The sequence below is a fragment of the Priapulus caudatus genome, unplaced genomic scaffold (assembly GCF_000485595.1).
Source record: "Priapulus caudatus unplaced genomic scaffold, Priapulus_caudatus-5.0.1 Scaffold2339, whole genome shotgun sequence".
Classification (NCBI taxonomy): domain Eukaryota; kingdom Metazoa; phylum Priapulida; class Priapulimorpha; order Priapulimorphida; family Priapulidae; genus Priapulus; species Priapulus caudatus.
In genome coordinates, this window is record NW_014579400.1 from 8367 (window position 1) to 20196 (window position 11830).

Consider the following 11830-nt stretch of genomic DNA (forward strand, 5'->3'; position numbering starts at 1 on the left):
GAGAGATAGAGAGAGATAGAGAGAGATAGAGAGAGATAGAGAAAGAAAGAGAGACAGAGAGAGAGATAGAGAGAGAGAGAGAGAGAGAAACAGAGAGAGAAAGAGGGAGGGGAGAGATGGAGAAAGATTAATAGAGAGAAACATAGAGAGAAGGGGAGAGAGAGAGATGGAGAACGAAATGGGAAGAGGAGAGATTAGAGAGAAAAACAACGTCTCTTTCATGTTCGACAACTTAATAATCATCAAGCACTACCAACATGGCTGCCAACATGGCTATTAACATGGCTGCCAAGATGGCTGCCAAGATGGCTGCCAAGATGGCTGCCAAGATGGCTGCCAAGATGGCTGCCAAGATGGCTGCCAAGATGGCTGCCAAGATGGCTGCCAAGATGGCTGCCAAGATGGCTGCCAACATGGCTGCCAACATGGCTGTCGGCATGGCTGCCAACATGGCTGTCGACATGGCTGCCAACATGGCTGCCAACATGGCTGCCAACTTGGCTGCCAACATTGCTGCCGACATGGCTGCCGACATGGCTGCCAACATGGCTGCAAACAATGGACAAATTTAGATGTTTTAAGCTGAATACGCAAAAATGTATCAAAGACAATATTCGAGAATTAGGTATATTTGGAAGCATCCGAAAAATTCATGATAAATATTAAATAAACACGTGCACTTAGTTTAGTAAACAGCGTAATGATTTGAAAGTAGTAAATGGGCGCACAATCCACGTACTATTTCGTATCACTATTTAATCAAATTGTCATGAAATAATGGTCCTATTTTTATTATGTTTGCAACTTTTATAAGTATAAACCATATAATTACATAGGACAGGAGTAACGGGCCGCTCCCGCTGTAAAACATATAGTAAAAAAGCGTAAAAAATTCTGACGGAAATCTGCTTGTGGCAGTGGCAAATGAGCGAGAGCGAGAGCGTCATCTGTCGTGGAGTTTGTACAGACCGCTCCAACTACTATTCCTTGTAAACCACCTCGCTTAGTTTACGAGAAATAAAAAAAAATAAATGCCAACGTACGTCAAAAATGTAAACCTGACCCGTTTTCTACTGCAAGCATGGATAATCTGGTCAGACCCTCCCCGTAAGATATCTCAGCTGCCCTGACGCTGCTAACATGCTCGCTTGTTTTGCAGACATGCAGCTGAAGTTAAAGATGGCGCCACCTACTACGTGCTCGTGATTCTCACAGATGGCGTTGTGACCGACATGCCGCAGACGAAGCAGGCCATTGTTCAGGTGACCTTCTCCTGCTGCTGTACCTTCTTATCCTCCTCCTCCTCCTCCTCCTCTTCCCTCTTCTTCTTCCTTCCCCTCCTCCTCCTTTTCCTCCTCCTCCTCACCCTTTTCCTCCTCCTCTTCCCCCTCCTCCTGCACCTTCTCCTTCTCCTCATCCTCTTGTACCTTCCCATCCTTCTCTTCCTCTTCATCCTTCTTCTCCTTCTTCTCATCCTCCTCCTCATCATTATCATCCCTCTCCTCCTTCTCTTCCTCCTTTTTTCCATGTTTATGTCATTGGTGATAACGTGCGACTCACTCCCGATCACGTGCTAAACGCTTCAGATCACTTGCACATTATCTCTCTACATCACGTGATAGCTCCATGTTAATCACGTGTTGAGGCCAGCTGATCACGTACGTACATCATAGAGAAAAATTTGTTACACGAAGAAAACTGCATGTTACTACATTAGACGGCAAATTGTCTTGATTTCATCTCTATATCTGTATCTAAACTATCATTCTAAGTGAAATAACAACGCCCCCTTGAATATTGCTGCTAGATGGGTCATGCTAGTAAGAGCTCACGCCAAACTCTCTAGCACTTCTTTACTATAGCGACGTTTTTCGAACGCCCTTTTCGCAACGATGATTGGATAGATGTACCTGTCAATCACACTAGGCGGGAGTCAGTTTCTAGTTCAAATAGTTGTCCTGTTAGGATGCGAAACGTTAGCAGTAAGTTTGATCTTCACGGTTGGGTAGAAATTAACTATATTAGCTCCATGATCAACCAACCGAATTAACGTATTTTCGGAGTTTCTAGTTTCTAGTTTCTCTTCGCATCGACGGCAAGTCGATGCCACGATGCTCAAAATTTCGTAGGACTGTCTTGCGACGACCCCCGATGACCCACGATTTGCCCAAATTTTCTGTCGTGTCGTTGCACAAATGCGTCCGTGGCATTCGTTAGTGACAGGGTTTACGCAGACATCGGCGGCGTGGTCAGTGTTGTTTCGAATGTGTGTGTGTTGTTTCAGGCGACGCGGACTGCCTCTGTCTGTCACTCATCATCGCGCATCGGGCGAGGCCGACTTATCCCGGCTAAAGCCGTTACGATCTCGCACAACAGCACGCACGCACGCCACAGCGCGCACGCACGCACACACACACGACCACGCCAAGAATACTACACACACACGCACAACACACAACCACACGCAACGCACGCAACACACGCAGCATGCGACGGAACGCACCACCGCCGCGCGACGCACGCCACCACGCACGCACGCAGCCCGCACGCAGACACACACGACGCAGTACGAGCAGCGCACACACTACGCCACGCACGCACGCACGCACCAACACCACGCCAACAAGCAGCGAACAAACGCACGGCACGAACGCCACACACACACGCAGCACGCACGCGCACACAACATGCACACAAACGCACGCACGTAAGCGCACGCAGTTGCTTTATAATCTCTTAACGACGGATGACCATGCTCCAGTTGTATCTATCATGACTTCACTGGGCCGGCCTGTTGCCCCGCTAGAGGCGTTTCCCGGTCGGGCAGAACATACACACCATCACCACATTGCCTAACACTGAGCGACGGTGCCGCAGGTGCATCCATTACACTTATAGACCCGTGAGATGTGCTGGGGCGGGGTGGGGCTCAATTAGCGCCGAGATTCGTTACAACGGATGCACTCATTTATAAGCGCATCGCCCGTATGTCTGATTGACTGACTGTGTGTGATTAGCTGTAGGGCTGGATGCTGTGAAGATGTTGCGAGTTTGTGGAGGCTGACCCTCACGGTGGCCAGAAAGATGTGAATGTTAAACACACAGATGGCTTGTGTATATAATCCCACCCCATGTGATATTACCCCCAGTGTGATATTCCCTCGCATTATTGTAATACCGCATATAATCTAACCATAGCAGCAATTTACGATGATGTGTTACGAATGAATATATATGTAATATATAATGTTTATATATATATGTATATATAATTTTATGACTTATATATGTACTATATTAATATAATGAATATATAAGTATGATGTGGCAATATAGTTTATATATATATATATATATATATATATATATGTGTGTGTGTATACTATTATTCCATACTAACTCGCTTGGATATTTATTATAAATATAGATGATGATTATATGATTATAGATGCGGTGACAAGCGTTGTCACTGGGGAACTTCTGTCTCACGTTATTTGTCAGCCGTACTAACGCTCAAGGGGTCGCGTAACAGGTACTACAGATATGTACCCGAGGTACATATATGTATACACAAAGTGTACCAGACTTGTACTACAGAAGTGTACCCTAACCCTAACACTAACCCTAACCCTAACCCTAACCCTAACCCTAACCCTAAACATACCTCATATAAACATAATTATAAACATAATAGTAAACAACCTAAAACTACCTCGGGTACATATCTGTAGTACCTGTTACGACAACGACCCTTCGTGCCGTACTAACTGTCTAATGTGTAGCGACTTCCCCTCACGTTCGTGTTCTTTCCCTAACGATCACTATAATTCCTTCTAGGATTTAAAGCCATTGCTAGAGAAAGCAAAGGAGAAGGTAAAACCAGGAACCAAGAAACATTATATTCAACAATTTGTTAATCTCTCTCTCGCTCTCTCTCTCTCTCTCTATCATTCGCTCTTTCTTTCCTCTTTCGTGACGTATTTTTTATATTGCAATCAGTTTGTTTCTCAGCTCGTTTTCTAAGATGGCATGCGGAAATGACGTCACGATAGACGGGTGCGTTCCGGACCGCCTGCGGTGCGAATGCTTGACCTTATAACACGTTTTATTCTATTACTCGTTTGGGTTCTATCTAATTATATACTGTTTCCGAACGAATCCATATAGTGGGGCAGATAACATGCAAATATTAGGAGAATTATTCAAATTGTCATACAAACACCAAAATTGGCACATATATTGAAAATATTGAATATAGGAGAATTGGCCTATACTCAATCAAAAGATTTAGCGGAAAGTTTATAATAATGGGGCTATTGGCGGCCTTCTTGACAAATAGCCGCCATTTTAAATTTTCACGTGGCTAACGTTCTTTTATGAATTGAATGCTTGTATGACAATAAGAATGATTTTTCTCTTAATCTGCCCTCCTAATATGAACACACAGTATACAGATGTTGTGCAGCATTGTTTATGGAAGTGTTGATTGTTCTCTGATTGTTTGGGATGACGTTGCCTGGCCGAGCCATGTGACAGCGATGGTTGCGCCGCCTGCCGGCAATCAGCTGTCATTAATTTGTTTCTCTCTGTCTCTTCTTTGTGTAAATTTGTATGTCATTCACGTTATTTTATCGCATATATATAAATATATCTATATCTATATCTATAACTATATCTATATATATATATATATATAATGTATCTATATATGAATATATATATATATATATATATATATATTATATGATATGATCAGTATGTGTTGTTACAAGCTGTACAGCTTGTGCTCGTGTCTATTTATTATATATAGTTCTGTTCTATCGTGAGTGCGCTGCGAATTGGAAGATTACGACTTATCTCGTCGCCTGTCCTTCTCGCCTTCCTCTTCTGTCTTCTGTTTCTGGCTTCTTTGCCTTGTTTCTTCTTTTCTGCAGTAGACGGCAGGCGTGGTCGTTTATTTCTGTCGCACAATATCATATTTGTCACACAACTATCATATTTGTCAACCCACATCGCCGCGGCCATCTTCTCACCGATCGTTCGATCTTCTTTCCTATACGTATAAGAGGCGGTCGTGAATTGATGCCGTGCTGTTTGTTCGGAGTGTATTGGCCAGCGTAGCAGGTCGCGCTGTATATACACACGCTGTGCTATATTCATGAAATTCCGTGCTCACTCATGGTGCGTACTGCTGCGCGCGAGTGCTTGTGTGCCGCCGTCTTTAATGTTCTCCTAGAATTCTCGAAGAAGAAACTCTACTTCGTGCGGGAAGGCTTGGATGAGATACCAGATGTGTGTGTGTGTGTGTGTGGTGTTGTGTGTGTGTGTTGTGTGTTTGTGTGTGTGTGGTGTGTGTGGCGCGTGTGTGTGTGTGTTGTGTGTGTGTGTGTGTGTGGTGTTGTGTGATGTGTGTGTGTGTGTGTGTGTGTGTGTGTGTGGGTGTGTTGCGGTTACATGTGTGTGCGTGCAGTTCGTGGGAGCGGCGTGCTGCTGCGTGCGTGCGTGCCGTGTGCGCTTCAGGTTGATTTCCAAGACGAAATCGGCATTGCTTATATTATATGGTGATCGTACGACGAGCCAATCAGTTTATCTCTCGGCGTCACGTGATAAGGCAAGACTAGGATTATGCAAAACCGAATGTAATTCAACTAGCGATAAGCGAGCAGCTCGGAAACCATAAAAAAAGCCAACGAGAAGTAAGAACGTCATCGACGACGACGTGCCTCGATGCATGTTCTTTTTTCGCTGGTTTTTAAAATCGCGTCAATTTAAGCCAGAATCAATGCGAATTCACCGCCATCTATCGGCCTCTGCGCGTAATATTTTCGACCAAACTAATATCGCGGCGATATGTGTGATCGAGGCGGCCCCGCGCGTCCGCCCAGGCTGCGTTTTCTCTTAGGTCAATCAAGAACATTAGTCCAGCCGCAATCCCATCGTTGTTTTAATTATTTCCTGTTTCTGCTGTGTTTTTCTTGCTTTATCCGTTTAACAAATTTTTTTTACAATTAACGCAAATATTACATGATTTATTTACAACAATTTGAATAACAACAATTATTTTTACAACAATTAAAAATTATATTTTTATATTAAAAAAAATAGAGTTTGGGTTGTCACAATGCAGTGAATGCACCTAAAACAGGAGTTTTGAGGCACGTGAGTTTATCAACCAATGCAGCGCACTCACTAGAGCCTATGTTCTTGATTGACCTGAGAGAAAAAATCACGCAGGCGGGTCGGCAAACGCTCGGCTACGAGCAGAGCGATGTCAGGCATGAGTGATGCGTCACTAGATAGCCAGTCCCCGTGACCACCACCACTCATATCACTCCATTGACCCCGCCGTCATCTATCCATAGTATCAAGAGCGTATTAAGTATTAACAGCGTAACAAGTATTAATAAGTAAGGCTAGTATAAGTATACTGTAATACGCTATTGATAGTAACACAGTAAGGGCGGTCCGCACGCGAGTTGTGCACGCTTACACATAGAATCTGTGCGAAGTTTTTTTCACGCAGTGGTAACGGGTTCCATAACAATTTTCTATCATAAACTTTATCAGATGTTTATATATACATGATATAATATATATATATTATGTTTATGAATATAATATATAGTATCAAGAGCGTATTACGTATGGCTTTACTTGGCAAGCCTCTGTATATATAAATATATATATATATATATATATGATAGCTGATACTAATCCGCCATGTTTTTTGTTGCGTCCGGCAGCCATGTTGGAGTTTGACACGGACAACTCCCGGCTATCAGCGAGCGGAGTGATGGCCCAGCGAGACATGTGTCAGGTGAGTCCGTGAGACATGTGTCAGGTGAGTCCGTGAGACATGTGTCAGGTGAGACCGTGAGACATGTGTCAGGTGATGCATGTGAGACATGTGTCAGGTGAGTCCGTGAGACATGTGGCAGGTGATGCATGTGTCAGGTGAGACCGTGAGACATGTGTCAGGTGATGCATGTGAGACATGTGCCAGGTAATCAATGTAAGACATGTGTCAGGTGAGTCCGTGAGACATGTGTCAGGTGAGTCCGTGAGACATGTGTCAGGTGAGTCCGTGAGACATGTGTCAGGTGAGACCGTGAGACATGTGTCAGGTGATGCATGTGAGACATGTGTCAGGTGAGTCCGTGAGACATGTGGCAGGTGATGCATGTGTCAGGTGAGTCCGTGAGACATGTGTCAGGTGAGTCCGTGAGACATGTGTCAGGTGAGTCCGTGAGACATGTGTCAGGTGAGACCGTGAGACATGTGCCAGGTGAGACCGTGAGACATGTGTCAGGTGATGCATGTGAGACATGTCTCAGGTGAGTCCGTGACACATGTGTCAGGTGACACTGTATATTCTTTCATAGATCATTTCCTGCCGAGTTTCTGATTTTTTATTCCCGACGGGTGGATTGTAGCCCTTCTCTCCCATGCTCCACCGCTATCAGCCACCATCCCTGTAAACCCTGCTGCCACCTCTGCTACAAATAATAATCACAAACTCAAAATGACTCCCTAAGGAAACTCCCCAATTGCTGAGATGTAACTCGTTCTCCACGACCCAACACATCATACATAAGTGATCGTGTTACGCTGGGTTTACACTTCCGACTTTATGTTGGCGAATTGGCGAGTTGGACCAATATCGCAATTCGGCAACTCTGAGTTGACGAAAATAGAACATGTTCTTATCTCCCAACAAGTTGCTATCGATCGGTTGGTCGCACAACTTTTGCGTTTACACTGCCGATTGTCGGTTGTATAGTTGGGAAGTTGGTCCAATTTGCCAAGACAATGTCGGTGGTGTAAACCCAGCTTTAGACGTCAAAAAGTATTAATTATATCCCGTAGCTGCTGTATTTACGTTAGACCACACACATTATGAAGACGTTAGTTCCTTCGATACATGGAGAAATATCAGAGCGATAATCCATGTGGCAGTGATAATCTCTGTTTCAGTGATAATCTCTGTTTCAGTGATAATCTCTGTTTCAGTGATAATCTCTGTTTCAGTGATAATCTCTGTGTCAGTGATAATCCCTGTTTCAGTGATAATCTCTGTTTCAGTGATAATCTCTGTGTCAGTGATAATCTCTGTGTCAGTGATAATCTCTGTTTCAGTGATAATCTCTGTGTCAGTGATAATCTCTGTGTCAGTGATAATCTCGGTTTCAGTGATAATCTCTGTGTCAGTGATAATCTCTGTTTCAGTGATAATCTCTGTTTCAGTGATAATCTCTGTATCAGTGATAATCTCTGTGTCAGTGATAATCTCTGTTTCAGTGATAATCTTGGTTTTAGTGATAATCTCTGTTTGAGTGATAATCTCTGTGTCAGTGATAATCTCTGTTTCAGTAATAATCTCTGTGTCAGTGATAATCTCTGTGTCAGTGATAATCTCTGTGTCAGTGATAATCCCTCTTTCAGTGATAATCTCTGTGTCAGTGATAATCTCTGTGTCAGCGATAATCTCTGTTTCAGTAATAATCTATGTGTCAGTGATAACCTCTGTGTCAGTGATAATCTCTGTGTCAGTGATAATCTCTGTGTCAGTGATAATCTCTGTGTCAGTGATAATCTCTGTGTCAGTGATAATCTCTGTGTCAGTGATAATCTCTGTGTCAGTGATAATCTCTGTTTCAGTGATAATCTCTGTATCAGTGATAATGACTGTTTCAGTGATAATCTCTGTGTCAGTGATAATCTCTGTGTCAGTGATAATGACTGTTTCATTGATAATCTCTGTGTCAGTGATAATCTCTGTGTCAGTGATAATGACTGTTTCAGTGATAATCTCTGTTTCAGTGATAATCTCTGTGTCAGTGATAATGACTGTTTCAGTGATAATCTCTGTGTCAGTGATAATCTCTGTGTCAGTGATAATTTCTCTCTGGTTGCGTAGTTCGTCGCCTTCCGAGACTACTACGCCAGTGGTCACAACATGGACCACGGTCAAGCCCAGCTCGCTAAGGACATCCTGTGGGATATCCCTGACCAGTTCCTCGCCTACATGAAGAATAATAACATCAAACCCCGCCAGGCGGCGACACAGCTGAACGGCTCGTCAGCGCGCGTCATTCAGCAACCCTGATGACGTCACGCCGTGATGACGTCACGCCGTGGTGATGTGAATGGTGAGTAAGCGTGTATCACCGTAGAGGTGTGGCGGAGGAGGGGGAGGAGGGGAGGCGGAGGAGGGGAGGTGGGAGAAACGCCGGCACATAACTAAAACGTGGTATGAAAGTTGGAATCAGGGTGTATCACTCACTAATGCGTGGGTGTAAAAGCCGAGGCGTGGTCGTGATTTGAGTCGTGGGTTAGAACTGATTCTTGGTAAAGATTGAGACTATGGATCTGAACTGAGTCATGGGTGTGAACTAAGACTTGATAAAAATTGAGACATGGGATCAGAACTGAGTCGTGGGTGTGAACTGAGGCTTGGTAAAGAATTGAGACTATGGGTCAGAATTGAGACATGAGATCAGAACTGAGCTATGGTACAGGGTTGCGAGATGGGGCAGCACTGAAACGTTATTAAGTGGCTGTAAGACATGGGTTCTAAATGATACTGACTGTACCAGCGTGAAGCATATGCGATGAGTGATGATTGATTTATAGTTCATACTGACCTAAGGTGCAATAGTCACAATTGCGAATTTATAACATAACATAATAAACATAATTTGCATTGCTCATCTGCCTCAACTCTACATAACACGCCAATGTTGTTTTTATCCTCCAACAGGGGGCGCCAGGATGCTTGGCTGTGCTGTTTTTACCGGGAGAGCGAAGCCGCAACAGATATTTTCGTCCGTTAACCACCAGGTGGAGGGAGCAGTAACGCGCGAACGTTTGGCAGACGACGATAGAGGTCGCTGGGAGCAGCGAAACAATGTTTACGACAAAGTGACAACGAACTGAACCGCCATGTTTGATTGCCGGCACCACCCCCTGCGCATGCGCATTTTACTCTCGTAGCCGCCGAAAGCTGAGTGAAAGTCTGTCCATGCCAAGATGGCCGCTACGATAGATGTAGAAAATGGCGACGGATGCTTTGAATTTTTTAAGAAGAGAAGCAGACTGGCAATACTGGAGTGTAGGTGGCATCGAATTGTCGTATGGTTCGCGGATTATGTATTGATGTACCCTCCCCCCTCCCCCACAAATGAAACCGCCATACATACGCGGTTTGACGTGGGAAAGGTTTTTCTTTGGTCGGAAGCGGCAAGCACCCTACGTAAAGTAGTGTTCTAGCTACGAGGCGCATAGTTGCGTGTTTGCCAGGGGCTCACGACGCTGTACTAATAACTAAAAATTCACGCTTACATATATCTCTCTCTCCCCAACCCGGGTTGTTGATTAGCACCCATCACCCACGTAAAGTTACTATTGTTGCCGATTGTAACTATTGTAGAGTTGTCTGCGGGTAGCGTATAAACAGCGTGACATACCCCGTGTTAGCCAGTCCCACCTTAGCTTGCTTTTCTTTCTTCTGACTGCTCACCAACTCTACACTACTCTTTTTACCCTCGTTAAGTCTAGGTCCACGACTTCGATAATTTTTTTATCTGTCGACTATATATCGCACGTGTTCGATATGGGGAGGTTTTAGAACGATATCGGGGAAGGGTTTAGAACGATAGGGGGAGGTTTTTGAGGAGGAGGAGGAAGAGGGGTGGTTTTGGAGAAAGAGGAGGAGAGGTTTTGGAGGAAGAGGAGGAGGAGGGGGAGGTTTTGGAGGAGGAGGAGGACGGGGAGGTTTTGGAGGAAGAGGAAGAGAAGGGGGAGGTTTTGGAAGAAAGAGGAGGGGAAGGGGTTTGAGGAAGAGGGGAAGGTTTTGGAACGATAGGGGGAGGTTTTGGAGGAGGAAGAAGAGGGGAGGTTTTGGAGGAGGAGGAGGGAAGGTTTTGGAGGAGGAGGAGGGGGAGGTTTTGGAGGAGGAGGAGGAGGAGGAGGTTTTAGAGGTGTAGGAGGGGGAGGTGTTGGAGGAGGATAATGGGGAGGTTTTGGAGGTGTAGGAGGGGGAGGTGTTGGAGGAGGATGAGGGGGAGATTTTGAAGGAGGACGAGGGCAAGAACAGCTGCAGTTAGTAGGTTAATAGTCATAGCGCGGCTTCGTGATCACGTGATACAGTCACGTAACCCTCACTTGCATCCACCCGGGTATCTGTGAAAAACACCAAATGCTAGATTTTTAATTCTGTAGATATTTCTGTATATATATCTACACGCACTAATATATATAAACATATAAGTATATGTATATGCGTAAATATGTATATGTATGCATACATATATACGTACATACATATATATATACATATATACGTAGATACATACATATACATACATACATATATATATATATATATATATACATATATACACAGATACATATGTATGCATACATATATACGTACATACATATAAACACGCATATACTTGCATGATAACGCGTAGATTAGGAGTAATTTTGTGTCTTATAGCCACCGCTAGATGGCGTAATTCCAAGTCGGTTATCAGCTCAAATTGGTTTGTGGTTTGTTTGTTACGAGGGGAAGAGACTCGCCCTATATTTTTAGGTTTTGTGCATTAATATAGTGCTAGGACGGCGGTGTCGGAAAACGTGCGGTAGAATATCTCACACTGTCGTAAAACGTGCGGTAGAATATCTCACACTGTCGTAAAACGTGCGGTAGCATAATTCACACTGTCGTAAAACGTGCGGTAGAATAATTCACACAGTCGTAAAACGTGCGGTAGAATATCTCGCATTGTCACAAAACGTGTGTACAAACATCTCACGCTGTCGCAAA

At 44.2% G+C, this 11830-nt stretch overlaps 1 protein-coding gene across 1 annotated transcript in view; it reads left to right on the forward strand.

Annotated features, from left to right (window-relative positions):
* The window catches only part of LOC106818564 (copine-8-like), a gene marked incomplete at its 5' end in the record, with an annotated part of 18899 nt that extends 8278 nt beyond the window's left edge, over nucleotides 1-10621 (forward strand). The window contains 6 exons of the mRNA XM_014823262.1: nucleotides 1160-1262; nucleotides 2285-2302; nucleotides 3834-3873; nucleotides 6744-6817; nucleotides 8918-9149; nucleotides 9761-10621. Of these exons, the coding sequence (XP_014678748.1) occupies nucleotides 1160-1262; nucleotides 2285-2302; nucleotides 3834-3873; nucleotides 6744-6817; nucleotides 8918-9106 (424 nt within the window). The remainder of the gene's footprint in view (nucleotides 1-1159; nucleotides 1263-2284; nucleotides 2303-3833; nucleotides 3874-6743; nucleotides 6818-8917; nucleotides 9150-9760) is intronic.
* Nucleotides 10622-11830: the final 1209 nt, after the last annotated feature.